The sequence below is a fragment of the Heloderma suspectum genome, chromosome 1, assembly GCF_057233095.1.
Source record: "Heloderma suspectum isolate Gila_16-S chromosome 1, 16-S_ref, whole genome shotgun sequence".
In the NCBI taxonomy this organism is placed as follows: Eukaryota; Metazoa; Chordata; class Lepidosauria; order Squamata; family Helodermatidae; genus Heloderma; species Heloderma suspectum.
This window is the reverse complement of record NC_139458.1, coordinates 390,614,221-390,634,215: the sequence shown is the minus strand read 5'-3', so window position 1 is coordinate 390,634,215 and position 19,995 is coordinate 390,614,221. Positions and strand designations below refer to the sequence as shown.

Sequence of the window (19,995 nt, the reverse complement as noted above, 5' to 3'; positions counted from 1 at the left end):
GAGTCCCTCCCTCCCTGGCATGTGTGCAAAGGAGGGGGGGAGTCTTGGGGCCGATCTACATTGCACCCGCTATCGCAATGAATTTGGTGTCCCATCGGGTTAAACGCTCTCGCATTAAAACATGATTATTCACACTCACCCATTATTTTGTGAAGCTTCACAACTTTGAATCTTCAAACATCATGCGAGGATAATGCCTTAATTAAAAACACACACATCCGGAGTGGGGGATAGAACTTAGTCTCATTTGAAGGGATAGAACAACCCCTGCTCAGTGCAGGAAGCCTGATTCCCAGGTGGTCGCCCATCCAACTACTGACAAGGGCCAACCCCGCTTAGCTTCCAAGATCAGACAAGCGTGCGCACATCCAGCCTTTTGCTTGTTGCTGAGGAAATGGGGGCTGCTGAGGAAGCTATGAGATCAGTAGCCGGAAGAAGACATGGGGCTGTCGAGAGCTGTGATTGGACAGGATACAAACACTGCCGTATACAGGCAGGGGAGGGGACTACGACCAGATACAGTAGCGAAGGCGGAAAATCAGAGCACATTAAGGGGAAATACCGGGATAATAGGATATTGAAAGCGGGAGCATGGAAGTGGGAAATTCCGGTTCCAATTCGAGGTGGGTACTGCGTAGTATGAAAGGCGGGCGGTGAAACCTCATTGGAAGCGAAAAAAGGAGGTAAGTGTAGATCCAGCCCTGTTTTCGTAGCTTAACTTTTGCTGTACTGTTTTCTCACAGCCCCCAGGAAACCTCTGACTTACTTCTGAGTTGACATAAAATGTAAGACTGTGCTGTAAGTCTGCAACCCTCAGCACACTTACTTGGGAGTAAGCCCCACTGAACTTAATGGGGTGCTCTGAACCAACAGAGGACGTTGCTTCTGAGATTGGTGGGGTGGGGGATCAAGTGTGTCTCCCTTCGTTGCAAGGAGGCATTTTCCCCTCTTCTCCCCCCAACTGAGAATTGCGGAGGCAGGAGTCGCAATCAGCAGGCGATTCTTGCCCTCGCTCCTGTCAAATCTCATCCTGATCACGCCCCCAACAACTGAAAACAAATGCCCACAGCAGGCAGACACAGTGGTTTCTTCCGCTATGGGAGAATTTCACGGGGAGTTTATGGTGCTCTTGTTCCGTGGGCTGGGAAAAATACCACATTTTTTGCATTTGGGGAAAATACAAGATAGGCTGGGGAAAACTGCAGGAGGTGCCTTGGACCTTAACAGCATCATGTACAGAGCCCACAAACTTCCAAGAGAGAGCCATCTCAATAGCAGGATAAAAGCTCTGTGTGATGAACCTCTTTAAGATGCCACAAGACTCTTTGCTGTTTTTGCTGCTGCAGACTTAATATCCCCCCCCCCAAATGATCACAATGGTGAGGGTGAAGAGATGTAAAGAAGAAGAAAAAGCCAACAGGTTCTTACAACCGATAAGTGGTGAGCCCATCCCTTTGACTTAGCATATGCTTCCATAAATATGGCTTTGTTTCCTGCTAGAGTTTTGAGAAAAACAAATTAAACCCCTGAAGTATTGTTGGTAGTAAAGCATTAACCATCCTGGGAGGGTAACCTTCCTGTGGAAAGCAGGTAAGAGAACCAAGTAATGACACTTGAGCTACATACTATTGTTCTTCTACTTTTGTTTTTCTCTGACGTCATGTTCACAGTGTTTACTCAAGTGGTAGTGTTTACTCAAGGTGGTGGCAAGCTTGTTCACACACACACACACCCCTACACTTGAAGCCAGTTTATTCATCACCTTGCTGGATTTAGATGGCAAATGTTCCCTCACCAGAGTTTTTACAGATAAAATACCAGTGTGTCCGTCTGAATCTGAAGAGATAAAGCAAGAGAAAGACCGGCACTGACATTGGAAGAAGGCCCTCACAGAAACAGCAGGAGGGCTTGACTTTGAAAGATGATATAAACTGCTCAGGTAGGCAGGCAGCTGGGAGTTGTGTTGCTTGGAGATCTTTTGAATCTGAAAAAGAGTGAAGACTTGTAAGGATCCAGATGGGGCTACTTTGCTGCAAAGAATCTCTCCGTGGAATGGTAAGTTTTCAGAAGCAACTCAATCAAGTATTTTCAGCATTGTTGAAGAAAGCAAAGAATCACCACATTGTGTGTGTGGAATTAGAAACATAAGAACAACTGTGAAGGATCATGCCAAACATTCTTCTCTCACCTAGCATTCTGTTTCCAACCATGGCTAGACAGGTGCCTCTGGAAAACTCATAAAATAAGGGTTTGAAGGCAACAACTCTTTACCCTACTGTATACTGCCTTTTAGCTATCACATCTAATGGCTATTGCATAATGAGGCAGTGCCTTCCGCTTTTATGTTTCTGGTTATATATTACTAATTATTCATCCAGACTACCTATGCCTGGATAATGCCCTGGTTTTATACACTGGTGTGGAGACAGGCTTAGAGACAGCACCTGTCTCTTTCAAAATCCTATTTAACCCCACTAAGCTAGCATCTCCAGTCCATGAATTCTCTCTTGTCACATACAGAGCATCCCGCCCCCTCCAGTGAGTCTGCCTGACATTAACTTGGGTTATATATCTCCAGTTCATGCCTCCTTGGCCCACCTAGCTGGGCTATTGGCATGCCTCAATCACAGGATTCTTGCTTGTTTGCTGGCTGGCTAAGCTGTCAATGCTACTATGGAAACTCCAATGGGGAATGCTGAGTCTTTCAAGTTGGAGGATTCCCCTCCACTTGTTAATCCCTCCCTCTGAATTCCACGGAATAAAAACTGAGGTTTTTCCCTCTATGGAAGTTGTCTTCCACAGAACAACTGGGGGACTGCCACACCACACAGGTACATTTGCTGATTCGCTGTAAGTTCGTCTATTGTAAGGTTATTTAGAGAATACTCATTTTATTTCTATTTAAGGCTGCCTGCTTGTTTTCTTAGTCTTATATTTTAATGATGATAACGTTTCTTAACTGGAATCTGGGGCTTGACTGCCTACTTTGATCACCTAAGGAATTTTTTCCCACATAGATCAGTTAATCGTTTAGGCTATCTGCTTTGGGCTAAAGACAGGGTGTTGGATCCAGATTGTGGGACACGCAACTGGGCTGGTGGAAGTAGATGTTCCCATCCCCTCCTTCCCAGAGCAGCCCCTCCAGCTACCTGAAAATGCTACACAGGGGGGTTGAGGAACTCTGCTGAGTGGGGTGAGCTCTGGTGTGGGGGTGAGGGGGGATCCCCAGAAGTTGGGTGGATGCACCTTCTGTGAATGGAGCACTTCTGTCCATAGAGGGCAGATCCTGGATCCAACCCAGGGAAGGGGGTGATGGATTGAACTCTGCCTCATAGCAATGGGGAGAGTGTGCTAAAAGTTGCTCTTTCGGGATAAAGATTCATTGATTTGGGGGGTTCTCTTCTACCCCAAAGCCAGAGAAAATAGAAAGATGGTGGCAGCGCTTAAGAGAAAAGGAGCACATGGCATGTAGTTCAGCCTGGCAGGAGGTGAATGCTGTCTTTACAACTGGGTAGTGTTAGAAACATAGGGTAGCCAAGTGCCTGACATTACAGAGGACAGTCCTTGATGTGTTCACTCGAAGTCTGCTTCAAAGTCAAAGAACCATAAGGAGCAGGTCTCCTCAGCTCTAGAAGATCTGGACAAGAAGACTATTTATCTTCATGTCCAAAATATGTTCAAAAAACTGCCTTGAGTTTTTTCTTCCTTTTTGTAAATGGATTTTTATTCTCTCAGCATATCTGGTAGCAATGACATCTGTCTATGTGTTTATATGTTATGTGTTTGCTTAACCAGTTGTATTTTTTTTTGTTTTAAAGATTGGGATACGTTTGTACCATCTATATATATTAGTTAAAAAAAATTTTTTTAAAGAAGCAAAAGGTCCATAAGTGCATGGACATCCAACAGGTAGCCCCTGGACTGCAGACTGAGCAGGTGCACAAGTCACCTAAGTCAGTCTTTTCCACTATGGTGAAATGTATTGCGTTTGTATTTTAATTATAGTTATTATTTCTAAATTCGCACCTATACATATACATTTGCCTATGTAAACTGGTGTCCTCTTTTTTGACAATGTGTAAGTGGCCACCCTATAGAAACGACTCACTGGCCCTACAAAGCGGGTATGCATGCCAAACGGTACAAATCCCATTGCTGCAAACAAGGGCTGAATCTACACATAGCAGTTATACCGTTATCATACCGTTACCATGACCATTGGTACACATGACACCAATGGGCTCCAATAGTTATGATAACGGTATGATAACGGTAGAACTGTTACATCTAGATTCAGCCAAGATGACTGTTTAAACCTTATAACCTTGCTCTACATTAGGCATGAACATGAAAAAATAAACAAAAACCCACAACATACATTCTTAAAATACAGGGCTTTCTTACAATGTAAACTGAAACAAACTTTGAAGAAAACTGCACTGCTACAAGCACAAAAGAGGGGTTTCTAAGGTAGTAAGAATGATTAAAAAAAAAAAGCTCCTTTCTGGCTGAAAGGACTGAGAAAAAGGTCATGCAGATAGTGCAGGCACTCATAAGCAATCTCGATTTGAATAATGTTGGATAGCCATCCAAGCTCTGTACCCATCGGGATTTGTGTTTCTGTTCGCAAAAAATCACACAAACATGTCTCATTTGCAACCTTGAACCCAAATGTGAGTGTAATTCTTGGGAAATTTTAGCGATTTCCTGAACTTGCATTTGTATTTGAAGGTGCAAATTTGTGCAAGTGTGCCCTTCCAAAAATGTGCAGTTGGGAATGTGCGTGCTGCCAAAAATGTGCATTCCCCCTCCCGCCATTGCATTTTTGCGGGGGTGGGGGGAGAGTGCATTTGGGTACATGCTTGGAAAAGTGTGCATTTTTCATGTTTGAAAATGTACACTTTTCCCATTTTTTTTTTTTTTAAAGATGCTCGTGTTTGGGAGCAAGAATGAGGTGAGACAAACATTAAAGTGGAAAACAGAGAACCTCAATGTGTTTGAACATTTCTCGTTTTCCAGTTCCTACCTAGGTACACATATGAGCATTACAAATATAGCAGATTCAAATTACAAGCCACCTAATTTCACTGGTATCAGCAAGGCTCAGCGCCTCCTTGGTAGGACTTGTATCCAAAAAGGTGGCATCATCCTCATAATAATGATAATCATGATAATAATAGAAAGGAAGGCTATAGTTCAGGTATTGTATTCTCCAATTAAATGCTGCAGGATAAGTTAGCGGGATATATCCTGTTTTACGTATAAAATGTAACAACCAACATCGAATGAATAAAAATAAGAAAATCCTTCTAAATTAATAGGATTAAGGACCATGAACTGCCAAAGAAGCATACACTGAATCTGCACACTGCATCTTTAGCTTGATGTTGATCTCCTGAGGCATTAACAAAGTGGTAATTGTAGTAACAGTGGGTTATTTACAGCTTTCACCAAATAATAGATACTTACATAAAACAGTATAGCTTTAACAAAGTCAAGACTAAACTGCAAATTAGAAATAAAATTGTCATTAAAACAGGATTTGATATGAGCCAATGCACAAAAATGAAATGTCACACAGTATTTTGCCTTGCTTTAATGAACGTGTCTAGAATAATTTATTCTACCTTTTTGCGCTAAGTGAACAAACTGCCCAATCATAATCATATTTATGGGGATCAGTCCAATTTATTTCAATGGTGTTAATATATCAAGCTAAGGTTGCAATCCTATGCCCACTTACCTAGGAGCAAGGCCTATTGAACTCAATGGGATGTAATTTTGAGTAGTCATGCATTTAGGGTGGCCATTTAGGGTCCTCTATTTGAAGGGCTGTCTGCTCCGCATCCAGTTTAAAGTCACATAACCATAAGGAGGGAGCGCAGGGGCCTTGAAGTTGTCCATCCCCAGTTGGCACTTGGACAGAAGATTGAACAGGTCACCTGGTCACAGTCTTCCCCCGTATGGTGAGATATATTGTATTTGTATTTAAATTATAGTCATTATGTCTAAATGTCCACCTATACATACAAATTAGGATATTCAAATTTTATGCAAATTTGTATCTTCTTTTGTGGTGATGCATTTCTTCTTTTTTGACGAGTCATAGCTGGCCGTCCTACCTCTATGGGATTGTGCTGTTAATCACGTCTTTCTCAGTTTATTAAAGAATGGTCACGAACCCATAAATAGTGGTTCTGAGAAAATGTGTTTTATGTAAGTATAATGAGTGGTTCAGTGCAATTTTATAGTTTGTGCCAGTGGCTGTCACAAAGATTGGCCATAAGACACTAATGAGTATAATCTGCATAGCAAAAAGTACTATGAAACGGAAAGTGAAGGCTAATCAAGCTGCTCAAAACACTGGCCTCAAAGTAACTGGGTGCTTTTGTACACATATAGCTCCAGTCAAATTCCCAGCTGTTACACCGATTATCCAGGAGTTAGGAAATTCTAAGTGTGGATGGCAGATGGGATGTGTGCTCCAGCCCCACCCCTCCACCTGCAACCTCCCCATGTTGACAGGAAGGATCAGAAGCGGAAATGTAACCAGAAATGTAACCAGTCACAGGGAGTGCTGCAACACATGCAGCTGAACACAGTTACATTTCTGCTTCAGACGTTCCATGACGACACAGGGAGGTGGCGGGGGGGGGGCAGGGGTGCGGCTGGAGCGGGTATTCCCATCTGCCCTCCACACTAAGAATTTTGTAACACCTGAAGCTGTCCATCCCCAGTTGGCACTTGGACAGAAGATTGAACAGGTCACCTGGTCACAGTCTTCCCCCGTATGGTGAGAAGAAGGCTTATCTGTGCAGGGGATACATGGACATAACACTTGCTGATGGTGTGACTGGGCCTACACATGCACAGCAGCCTGCATCTGGATGGGATTTGTCTATTTTGGGTGTGCACAGTTTCACATCCAGTTATGGATACATGGACAACTTAGAAACGTATTAAGCTTCTATTTGTCATGTCAGACTGTTCGTCCATCGGCTCAAGCATGGTTTGCTCTGACTGGCAGCGTAACTCCTCAGGGTCTCTGTCAAAGGTCTTTCACATCATGTAACCCTTTCAGCTGGAGGTGCCAGGGATTGGACTTTGGACCTTCTGCAGGCAAAGCATGTGCTGTACCCCTGAGGCATAGCCTTCGTGCCAGCAGGAAGACAACACAGAGGGAGCCAATTTGGCCTCCCTTGGCGAGCAGTACCAGAGGCTGGGAGTGGCCACTGGAAAGACCTTCTTCAGTGCAGTGGGGTGCAGTGGAGCCTGGTGGCTCCGATGTCAGTGAGGCATTGAATCTGCTCTGGGTTTCATTCAGAACTCTAAAGGAGCTATTCAAGGTGCAGAAGCACCCTGGAGAGCGCCTTTAGAGTTCTGACTGGTTCTAACTGAAACCCGAAGCAGATTCACCACCCCACTGACATTGGAACCACCGGCCTTCACTGCACTAAAGAAGGTCTTCTCAGTGGCCACTACCAGGCTCTGGAATTCCATGCTAAGGGATGCCAAATTGCCTCCTTCTGTGTTGTCTTCCTGCTGGCAGGCAAAGCTGTTTTTACTCAGGCAGGCCTTTGGCATGTAAACTGGTTTGATGCTCAAGGGGTTTTTAACTGGTTGTTGGGTGCTATTTATTTCTTTGACTGTTGTGTTTCTAATGGTGATACTAATTGATTCTGTTTTTCAGCTGTATTGTATTCTTGTTAGGCACTTTGAGCATCATTTTGGGCAGAAAGACAGGACATATATTTAATAAATGAAATAATTAAATAAAATGGTTGTGCAAGCCACAGTGGGTGCTATTCATGGAATTTAATACTACCAGCTGTATACAGAATAGATTACTACTTCCGTGTTTATCTGGCTGAGATGGCTCTGCATAATCATTCAGTCTGCCCACTTGTCTAATCCAAAAAGACATTTCAGCTGAAGCTGAGACTGTCCTCATAACGTCTTTCTTGGGACTTTTCCAGACCATTGTTTCTTTGCGCAAAAACGGGAAGCCATTGTTGTTACTCATTGGTTACAAGAGATCGAGACAGCTTCCCTCTGGGTGCTGCTTCTGTTTCAGTGAGTAATATCATAGTTCCCCAACACTAGAACCATGTATTGGCCCCAGGAGCGTAGCCAAGTCATTTGTAGTGGTTGAGGGGCCTAGAGATCCATAATGCTTGCTTAAGTTCCTTATTGGTGCAATTCCATGCTAGTAAGCCTCTGAGCATGTGCAGATGAGTCAAAAGGCCGATAACAGCCTTCTCAGTGCATTCCTTGCTAATGAGGAGAATGTCTTATCACTGATGAGCCTGAGAAGCAGAGTTTGTTTACCTTAAAGCTGCAGGTGGCTGTGCTTGAGAACCAAGTGCTGTTATTTATGCTGGGAATGGATGCTAGGGGCGCTTGCTAGTGTTGTGCTGCCTCATGGCTAACATGTATTGTATAAAACCCATTTGACCCCATGGCTCGTGGTTCGGAGAAGCTGTCCGATCCAACCATTGGGTACACCTGTGTGCTGTAAGTTACCCAATAAAGTACTCCTTGTAAGTAAACCTTTGAGTCTGATGTATCACTATCTTGGCACCTTTAACCTAAAGGTTCAACATCCACTGCAGGGGAAACACATTTGGCGTAGCGAGCAGGGTGCCAAGAATACTGGAATGTTCAGATTCAAACGGAAGGAGGATTGGGGGGTTGGCGTGTTAAACTGACTCCCCGACTGTCCACAGTTGAAGCTTTGGGGTCCAGCCGCAAAGCAACTGGTGGTCCTGAGTGGCCCAATTGCATGGCCAGAGGTCAAAGAGAACTGCACCCCAGTGGGTCTAGAAACTGAGTTAGAATCCCTGCAGCTGGGAAAGTGGTCAGCTAAAGAGAAGCAGCATGCAGGACCTCTAGCATGGTTATTGCTGACAGCTTTAGGAGCTGTCGGGCAGAAGGATTCAGAATGGAGACAGGAAACAGCAGAAAAGCTCAAGGCCTAGCTGAAAGAAGAAAATCTGAGGCTGTGTTGCAGGATAGCCTCGCCTCTAACAAGGTGTGGGAGCATGAAGCCAAAGGAGCAGCCGTTAGACTGATACACTGAGTGCTGAAGAAGAATTGCCCACAGCGTTCTGAGGTGTGCTACATCATCACCTCGCCTGTTTGGGACAAAATCCCTAAGAAGTGGAAACTGAAAATGAAGACCTGAGAGAGGAGGCTCAGGAACAGGATAAAGGAGAAGAATCAGCCCCTAGAGCACGGGCTAGACCCCTCTTACAGTGGGAAGTGCGCCAGAGGACGGTCCCAAGGCAGAATGAAGTGGAAAGACCACGTTGAAGATCTCTCTGTCAAGGTAACTGTGTTTAGCTTTCAACTGCATAGAGCCTGTAGCTACTGACCATCTGCTATATGACTTTTGAAGAGCGTAACTATTAAACTTTTGCTGTGGGATTTCCTATAATAAAGAAATCTCACTGATTTGAGTGTCCAATGTTGGACTGCCTGAGCATGTACGCTGAAGAGATGGAGAAACCTGGCAGCACGTTCCTGGGCAAGCCAAAATGCTACTGCCATGCTCCTGCAAGCTGCAAGAAACTGTGCAAGTTGGGAGACCCAACCTGATTGAGAAAAAGAAGATATTGTAGTAGCTGTACCTGTATAGCTGGCTAGCTAATGCTGTAAGTGATGTTACAATTGAAAACTAAGACTGTTTTCCTGTTGAGACCTCAGAAGAAAAAAAGCTGACCTGAGTTATTTGTCACCCCAGACTAGGGATGTTGGAGAAATCCGCCACGGACTCCAGTGAGGCCAGATTCTTTGGAATCTGGCCCCCCCAGAGTCCGTGGAAGAATGGCCTCCCCCCGCCACCCCCCCAAATCCCCCCCCGGGATGGACCTACCTGGTGGCGGATGCGGCAGTGGATGTGGCAGCAAATGTGGCGGTGGCAGCTCCAGCTCATCTTCTGACCGCTGCCGGGCTGCTGCGGCCGCCATTTGTGTGTCTGCATTAGGCCATGATAGGCTACATAAATACTTACATAGCCTATCACGGCCAAGAGCAGGGGCGCAAATGGCGGCCGCTACAACGGCCGCCATTTGCAGCCGCAGCAGCCTGGCAGCGGCCGGAAGTCTGGCTGCAGCTGACCCCAGCTGGGAGCGGAGCCGGCTGGGGAGGATTCCGAGGGGAGGGATGGATCGGCTCCACCCCCACCGCGGATCCCCAGAACAGAACAAGGTAAGGGATTCGTACATCCCTACCTGGACAAAGCAAAAATTGTTTTAAATCAGCCGTGATAGGCTACGTAAGCATTTACGTAGCCTATCACGGCTGACTGCAGGGACACAAACGGTGGTGGCTACGGCTGCCGCCATTTGCGTCCCTGCTAGCCAGCGGCCAGATGTCCGGCTGCTGGCGGAGCTGGCCGGCAGCTTGGCAGAATCGCTGCGGAGCACAGCTGGCCGGCCAGGATCCGGGGGGGGAGGAATGAAGCGCCTCCCCCCCGGCGAGGATTCCGGGGGGAGGGACGAAACGCCTCCCCCCCACCATCACCATAATCCCCGAAAGGTAAGTGATTTTCGTACATCCCTAGTGAGAACCTGACAGGAGTAGAGTAAGATTTACAGAGGGGTTGTCCAGGTTGAAGCATCATGGCTAGAGAGCTGAGCCATGCCGTTCTGTTTAGACAGAAGCCTTGCTGAAAGGCTAAAGGTCCTTGTCTGTTGAGGGATCTGGAAAAGGTGTAGAGTCTAGGGATGTCAGAGAATTCCGTGACGGATCTCGGTGAGGCCGAATACCAGTGCATTTGGCCCCCCGAAATCCATCCCGGAACGAAGCCCCCACCCTCCAACCCATGAAAGGCGTGCGGGATGAAGTCCCCACTGCCCCCAACCCACAAAAGGCGCGCGAAACAGAGCACTTACCTGCTCCAGTCCACGCTGCTTTGCAAATGGCGGCCGTCCTGCGGCCGCCATTCGCTTCCTCCTCTTCATAGCCGTGATAGGCTATGTAAATACTTACGTAGCCTATAGGGGTGGATGAAAGGCACTTACCTTTCGTCGAAGCTTGTTCGCGGTGGGGGGGGAGGCACTTCGCTGCTCCCCCCGCGAAGTTCAGGCCAGGGGGAGGAGGCTTCCCGCCTCACCCGGACGCGAACTCCATTGTATTTTTTTTTTTAAAAAAAACGCCCCCGTGATAGGCTATGTGACGATTAACGTAGCCTATCACGGCTAGATCTGCAAAGTCAGCCATGATAGGCTACATTAATCGTCCCGTAGCCTATCACGGGTGACTTTAAAAAAAAAAAAAAAGCGCGTACGCTAATGGCGGCCCCCATAGGGAGCCGCCATTCGCGTTCCTTATTTTCGCCGTAGTCTACGTAAATCTTTACGTAGACTACAGCGACCAAATAAGGAACGGGAATGGCGGCTCCCTATGGGGGCCGCCATTATCCGTACATGCTTTTTTTTTTTTAAGTCACCCGTGATAGGCTACGTGACGATTTACGTAGCCTATCACGGCTGACTTTGCAAATCTAGCCGTGATAGGCTACGTTAATCGTCACGTAGCCTATGACGGGGGCGTTTGGTTTTTTTTTTCTTTTATTGGAATGGCGGCGGCGGCAGCTGGTCGAAAGACTGGCTGCCGCTCCCGCCCCGCTCGAACACCCGCCGAACCGCCGGCCGGACCCGCCGCCGGGAGGGACATTCGGCGAAGGTAAGTCCCGTCCCGGGGGGGGGGGCGGGGGTGTGTGGAGGATTTCTCCCCGAAACTTGTTCTGGGGGCCGAACACGTTGGCGCTCGGCCCCCCAAAGTTTCGGGGAGAAATTCTCCGCCATCCCTAGTAGCCTATCACGGCTAATGCAGGGATGCCATTTGCGTCACTTTGGAGGCCGTGTCAGGCTACGTAAGTATTTACGTAGCCTATCACAGCCGGGGGGGGGGGACCCAGCGTACGCAAATGGCAGCAGCTACTGCCATTTGTGTACGCTGGGGTTTTTCCCCCTGCCGTGATAGGCTACGTAAATATTTACGTAGCCTATCACGGCTCAATACAGGGACGCATATGGCGGCAGCTATGCCAGCCACCATTTGTGTCCCTGCAGGGCTGCCCAGAGGCTGGATGTTTGGCTGTGGGCGGCCGGAGCCGGCTGGCGGCTCCGCGGCTTGGCTGCAGAGCGGAGCCGGCCGGGCAGGATTCCGGGGGGGAGGACCGGATCGCGTCCCCCCCGTCAAGGATTCCGGGGGGAGGGATGGAGCACCTCCCCCCCACCGCGGATTGCCTGGCGTGGAGCCAGGTAGGTGTTTCATACATCCCTAGTAGAGTCACACCTTCCCCTTTGAACTGATGCAGAGTCAGGGAGCCTTTGCTGGAAATATCTCATCTTTACTGCCCAAAGCCTTCTTTGTTTGGATCCACCATCATCTAGACTTTTTAGAGACACTTTGCATATGGACTGTAACATTGAATTGTTGAAGACTTGCCATGGTAAGTACTGTGAGGCTTTTCATAGCCTTGAGCTCTTGTTGCTGTGGATTGTGTGCCTGTGTGTTTGTAGTCAGCTCAGTGTACGGCAGGCTGAGTTCGATCCATGACTTTTGGACTTCCCTCTGCCAGAACTCATGCAGCCTGGAGTTGCCGATGCAAAAATGGTGACCTAGAACTCTTTGTGTGTGTAGGAATGCCCTCCCCTTGATCTTGCTAGGCCCAGCCAGAGGAGCAGTATGATTGCTAGATCTGCTCCATCATGCCTCAAGAAGTGTTTCATCAAGAAGTGTTTTCCAGTTATAGTGTTAAATTTCAATGAGAGTTTGTTGTGTGTATTTTATGATTTGTTAAATGCTATGTGGTATTTGCAAATGTTTTTACTATCAGTTGCAACTCCAAATGATACTGAGTGTGGCTCCCAATAGTTTACAGGGGCAAAGACAGAGAGAAGGGAAAAGCAGAGGACAAAAGGAAAGAAAAAGAGGGGGTGCCAGAACTTCTGGAAAAGCGTGGCTGTGGTTGCTCCCTGGGTAAATTAGAGCTTATTACCTGAGGGTGGAGTAGCCACAACAATGTAAGAGTTCTTTAAGATGAGAAGATGTGACTAGAAGGCAAAAAAGAGCCTATCCCAAATGTGTGGTGAGAGCCAGTGTGGTGTAGTGGCAAGAGTGTTGGACTGGGAGCTGGGAGATCCGGGTTCTAGTCCCCACTTGGCCATGGAAGCTCACTGGGTGACTTTGGGCCAGTCACACACTCTTAGCCCAACCCACCTCACAGGGTTGTTGTTGTGAGGATAAAATGGAGAGGAGGAGGATAACGTAAGCCGCCTTGGGTTCCTTGCAAGAGGAAAAAAGGCTGGGTATAAATGCAATAAATAAATAAATAAATAAATAAATAATGTGTGTCATTGGGACTAGTGTAAAGCAGAAAGGTTTCAGTAAGTGAATTTCTGTTGAGACAACGGCAAACAGCCTAACTTGCAGAGAAAACAAGTGAAGGGTTAAAGCCGGTGCATGGCATGGAGAGTTTTATGTAGACAGTTTGAAACATGATCTGCAAGACAGCCAGCTCAGAAAGAGAGAGAGAGAGAGAAAGATCTCTCTTCCCAAACAGGGGCCAGAGTGGTAATAGCCCAACTCTGGGCTGTTACATACAAGCAAAGTGAGAAAATACATCACCTTGAAGAGGAGTCCTTCTCCGACCCGATTTCAGACTGGTTTCAAGGGATCAGGTGGTGGTGGAAGCAAGTGGTTGCAATAGTTCTGACAGTTATTGGCTGCTTTATAGCTTTCTGAGCTCGCTTATATGGCTGTCACATTTTAAAGTTTACATTTAAGTAGATGTCAACCCCCTAGTGATCAAGTGGCAAGGCAGACTGTTATTGCCCTTTGATCATCTGAGGGTGGAATGTATTGCCCCAGGAGCGTAGACAAGTCAGTTGTAGTGTTAGAGGGGCCTAGAGATCCATAATGCTTGCTTAAGTTCCTTATTGGTGCAATTCCATGCTAGTAAGCCTCTGAGCATGTGCAGATGAGTCAAAAGGCCAATAACAGCCTTCTCAGTGCATTCCTTGCTAATGAGGAGAATGTCTTATCACTGATGAGCCTGAGAAGCAGAGTTTGTTTACTTTAAAGCGGCAGGTGGCTGTGCTTGAGAACCAAGTGCTGTTAGTTTATGCTGGGAATGGACGCTAGGGGCGCTTGCTAGTGTTGTGCTGCTTCATGGCTAACATGTATTGTATAAAACCCATTTGACCCCATGGCTCGTGGTTCAGAGAAGCTGTCCGATCCAACCATTGGGTACACCTGTGTGCTGTAAGTTACCCAATAAAATACTCCTTGTAAGTAAACCTTTGAGTCTGATGTATCACTATCTTGGCACTTTAAGACTTCAACGCCCACTGCAGGGGCGACACAAACCACAATAAATTGTTGCCAGGAACATACAATCCCCCATCCCACCCCCGCCTACAGCTAGCACTCTCATTGCCATACAGAAGCAGGTGGGTGAGAGTCACAGGCCCTTACTGTGTCGTACCTGAAGTTTTTGTCAAAAGTATTATTGCATGTGTTTTATTTTAGGCATTTATATACCGCTTTTCAGATATACTACCACTGAAAGCCATCTGCACAGTGCTGGCTCCAGGTTTTATAGGGCCCTTGGATAAGATATCCTTCGTGGGCTCCTCTCGCTCAGCTATGCGACACCTTCTCACCAGTGCTGTTGTCTGCTGCTGCTGCTTCTCCTCCTTTTCCTTATCATTGCTGCCACCTGCTTGCTTGCCAGGCAGAGAGCTGTTGAGCATGCTCTACTGCTCTTCCTTCACACCACCACTGTTGTCTGAGCCAGAGTGAGAGGTGGGTGAACAAGCGGGTTGCAATGGTGAGGAGGAGGAGCAGATCTTGGGGCTCTTGTCAGTGGGCCTTCTCCTGGGTGTGGGTGTCCAACGACACTGACCCTTGACGCCAGCCCTTTGTTTTCCATAAGCACTAGAACGATGAAAGATCAAACTCCAACAATAAAGCAGGGGAAGATAGCAGCAATGACTGGCAATAAGACACACGAAAAGCTCAAAGAAACACAAATGCAGAAGCGCTCTGTGAGACAAACGTCTTAGAAGAGGTATTTTACTGTAAAATGGCTTACGTTTTGTAGACAGCAACCTACTTCATCAGATGCTAGATGGAAATGGGGAAAATAAGACGGAAAGATCAGTTAAAAGCAGACCAAGAATAAAATATTCTGAACTTCTTGGGTAGTATTCAGTTCAACAGAAGTGCTAGCATAAATTACATTGCAGGAGGCATGATGATTTCTAGGGAAATGTCCAAGTGAAAAAAAATCTTAGTGTTAATTGGTCATCTGTGCAGATTTTTCAGGGATACTGCTGTGAGCAGGAGGCTACAGGAATCTTCGATCTTGTGCATGGGTTTCCCCAGTAAACAACAACAACCATTTCTAATGTAACATTTCTTCCCCCTGTCGGTGTGCATGTGTAGGGTTCTTTCCTAGCCATGCTTCTAATCTTGCCACCTTCCCATGGATGGAGGCCCTGAGCCTTTGATAGCTGCATAGCAGACACAAATCAGGTAGTGAAGGCTTTTCCTGGCCCAAAAACACAGCGATAGGAACAGCCTTTGGCTGTGATCCAGTACTAGAGGGCTGCATCCAGTAAACAAAGTAAGTCCGGACCAAGGCCCAGGTAGGGTGGCTACTTAACGAATTGACAAAAAAGAGGAAAAGCATCACCCAAAAAAGGGGACACCAATTTGCATAACATTTGCATGTGCTACTTTATATGTATAGATGCAAATTTGGAAATAATTGTCATAATTTAAATAGAAATACAGTACATTTCATCATAGTGTGAAAGACTGTGACCAGGCGACCTGCGTGCCTTGCTCAGTCTGCTCTTCAGGTACTAAATGTTAACCGGCAATGGCCAAGCCCGAATCGTCCTTCTGATGTTTTGTTTTGCTTTAATCTTTAAACCATACTTGGACTGGAGAGGCCTTCAAATAGATGACACCTTCAAAATATAGAACAGGCCTCTGGCAGTCCTTCAAATAGAGCACTGTCCTCTGTAAAAGAGGACATATGGCCGTGCAGTATAACATCGGGCAAAGGGCCATGACATTCACAGCCAAAAATGCCCCCAGGAAGGAAAATGGAGCAAGAGAGCAGTTCGGGTCCAAGTGGGGCCAACTCCAGGTCATGACACCCTGAAAGGCCCTCTCCCTACCTTCTCACCAGATGCTGCTGCTGCTTCTCCTTTCCCTCATAATGGCTACCACCTGCTTGCTTGGCAGGCAGAGAGCCAATAAGCAGGCAGGCAATGGCATCTGTTGCTCCTGGTTCACATCATCACTCCTGTCTGAGCCAGAGCAAGAAGCTGTGGACAAGCAGGTTACAATGGTGAGGAGGCGGAGGAGGAGCGGCAGGGCTCTTGTCAGTGGGCCCTTTCCTGGGTGTGGGCCCTTGGCAGGTGCCCCATCAGGCCAGCTGCTGATGCCTGCCATGGCTGCACATGTTGTGGGCTAATGCTGGATGCCACACTGTTTCAAACCTCAGTTATTGCTATGAGTGTTGGCACTTCTCCCATGCCTAACTATGCTGCTGTGAATGCAGAGCAGAGCGGAGAATTGCTTCTAGATGGGGCTGCTAGCTGCAGTTGTGAGGACCCTTTTGATGGCTGCATCTCTTGCAGCAGCACGTCTGCCCTACTTCTGTGGAAGTGGGTCCCTGTTGTGGGCTGGTTTGGACCTCAGAAATCCAATCTGAATATGCTTAACATCCCAGAAATATGTCCTCTTTATTCCTAAGTTTGTTTTTGGCTCAGTTAACTTAATTAAACCTCTGCTACTGAAGCTGCAAAAACAGTGGTGAAGCATGGAAGATACCTGATTTGTTCCACTGGATAATCAAAGAGCAGCAGTGGGGTGAAGTGGAGCGTGTGCATGTCTGGGATCTATATGTAGGTGGCCACTTTTGCATCACCAAAAAGAGGACAGGAGAGTAGACCAATTAGCATAAAATTAGTACATGCTAATTTATATGTATAGATGCACATTTAGAAATAGTGACCCATAATTTAAATTGACATTCAGTACATCTCACCATGGTAAGGAGGATTGTGACCAGGTGACCTAAGTTCCTGCTCAGTCTGCTACCTGGGTGCTAACTGCTGATGGACAGTCTCAAGGCCTCCTGCTCGACCTTCTTATGTTTTTTTAAACCAGACTTGGACTGGACAGCCCTTCAAAGAGATGGGTGTCCTTTGACAGCTCTTCAAAGAGAGGACTGCCCTCTGTAAAGTAAAATACGTGGCCACTGACTACAACATGTAGTCCAAAATTATGGATTTTATCTGAGGAAGTGACTACATGGTTTTGGTCTATGCATATGCCTGATTCAGATGGGGTCAGTCTCACCTGGATGGTGAAGGTGGGGCTGGTGTGCCAGCTCCATGCGTAGGGTCAGATCGGACCTCTGAAGTATCATCCAAACTGGTCCCCAAAATTTTCCCTAGTGTAGGATCATGACCTTGATCTGTTAATTTCTGCAGACACAGAGCCTCTGACCACAAGAAAGTTGCTAATCTATTGGCTAACATTTTGTCTTCATCCTTATTTATGGCTGGAGTATAAAGAGCCAGTGTGATGTAGAGGCGAGAGTGTTGGACTGGGAGCTGGGAGATCCAGGATCTAGTCCCCACTCAGCCATGGAAACTCACTGGGTGACATTGGGCCAGTCACAGTCTCTTAGTCCAACCTCCCAGGGTTGTTGTGGTGAGGACAGAATGGAGTAGAGGAAGATTATGTACACCACCTCAGGTTCCATAAGGAGGAAAAAAGGTGGGATATAAATGTAATAAATGAATGAATAAGTGAAATGGACTATAACATTTTTTTGTGTACCATCCGTTCTTTAATATCTAAGTATTATTGGAAGACACTTGTTTTTAATTCACAATTTCAGTATCAAGCACTATCAGAGTTGTCTCAAAAGGTTCTTTCATCTCTTTTAGCTCTGATGGTTGTTTCAGATTTTAAGTATCTATTTCATCTTTGCTCCTCAGTCACATTTAATTTCTCCTGCAGCAGACACTCAGTTTGCATTAAACTCTCCCACTATAATTGCAGTTTCTAGATATCTTTCCTGTAATTTATCTAATTCTCTGCACTGGATTTCCCAGTTGTAAAGATGCGCTGACTCGCACTTTGGTTGGCAATAAACAAACATTTACAACAGGGCATCTTTTTTCATTCCTTTGGCTAGAATGCTTTTTTGTTTAAGATTGGCTACAGTATTGTTAGAGTATTTTGGACGAGGCTAGGGTGAGCATCACCCACACAGGAAACAGGAGAGGTGGGATCAACATACAGTTAGATCCACATGCAGTTTGAATCTATGTGCAGAAGAACCTTGTCCAAATGATGAAAAATAGGATTGAACTATATAACTATGTTTATGTAAGCAACTTCTCAACTGTCGTTTGCTGTACATTTCAACCGCCACACAGAAAACATCCTGAACAATCCACTGGATATAACAGCACATATAACAGATGGCTTTCCAGCACCGGCAAAAAACTATATCATTGTAATGAAAAGGCAGTCTGTGAGGAAAAGGAGGGTATGTAGGTGATTATGGGGTTGAGTTGTGCGTACGTCCTTATAAAGTGCATTGGTTCACACTCATGCTATTCAATATAAAAGGTACATGGTACAGCAGGGGCAGGCAAGCTCGTTTGGTCTGGGGTCTAGATTGGCTCCCTGGACCAAGGAGGTGAGCCCGATGATGTCATGAGGGTGAGACCCCACCATGAAGCCCCTCCCTGTTCCGTGACATCATTTGGCCCAATGCCACCCACTTTTTAAACATTTTCTTTCTCTTTGCAGAAAGAGGCATGCACAGAGAAAGGGACTCAGACAGCATTTGTAGGAACTGCCTCCTGCAAGTGCCAGTTGCTGCCTTCCTGTGCTGTTCATGTCCCAGTTGGGGCACAAGTGCTGTGGGAAGGGATTCAGCAGGTGCTTGCAGGAGCAGGTCCTGCCAGCTCCTGCTGAGTCCAGGGGAATCCTCAAGTTATTTCCAGTTTCTGATCAGAGATAACAAAGGGATTCCCTTCACATCACTCACCCCTGACTGGAGGTACGGGGATTCCTCTTCCCTGCCTCCTCTCATGCTTCAAGGACTGAGATCTCCACGGGCAGACTGAAAATGTCTCCAGGCTGGATTATGCCTGTGGGCCAGAGTTTGCCCTCCCTTGTGCTACAAGCACTCACCTATGAATTGGGTTGCCAAGTTTCAACCTAGAGATTCTCCCTTGTACTTCCATTGTGCTGGTTATTTTAATCTATGTGATCTATGTGAGTGAATGACAGGACTGGGGCAGGCATGGGGAAAGCGGAAGAAGCTATAGTTGCTGCATCTGCCAATTCAGCAACAGGTTTGAAAGCAAAGAGGGATCCTCCAGGTTGCAACCCTGCCTATGTGTGACAATGAACATTGCAATATGAGGCAAAAGGTGTGTGCACAACTGCAATTGGCATCAACTTTCTAAACACGTTGTCACGTTCAACTCGGGGAAGATTTCCTGTGTGACAGCAGGTGGCAGAAAACAGAAGCACCAGGACACTTTGCATATCCCCCACACTGTAATGTGCATTCATCCTCTGGCCTATTTTCTTGATATCTGTGGGAACCGGTTGCCTTTCCCCGCAGTGTAAGGTGATGATGTGTATTGCATACACACAATAAAACGTACCCTGTTTGTATTCTTCAAATTTACCTTGGAGTCTTACGACAACTGCTTTATTTATCCAACCTGACAAAAGCCATCGTAACAATCTGCACACTTGCACAGTGTTGACATATTCCTTATTCAGGGGCATAAACAATGGGATTTATAATTCTTAATGAATTCCTACTGGCATTAATTCTATATCTGGGACCTCAGAAATGAAGAATTTTTGTGTGTGGATTCAGACAATCCATTTTTCTTCCACCCCCCCCCCACCCACTGCCACCCC

General features: G+C 46.5%; 1 protein-coding gene across 1 annotated transcript in view; it reads left to right on the top strand.

Moving 5' to 3' along the window:
• The first annotated feature begins 1,736 nt into the window (after window positions 1-1,736).
• Window positions 1,737-19,995, top strand: part of LOC146360003 (calpain-13-like) — an 89,766-nt gene continuing 71,507 nt past the window's right edge. Inside the window, exon 1 of the mRNA XM_084832537.1 lies at window positions 1,737-2,055. Coding sequence (XP_084688663.1) covers window positions 2,017-2,055 — 39 coding nt within the window. The 5' untranslated portion in view covers window positions 1,737-2,016. The remainder of the gene's footprint in view (window positions 2,056-19,995) is intronic.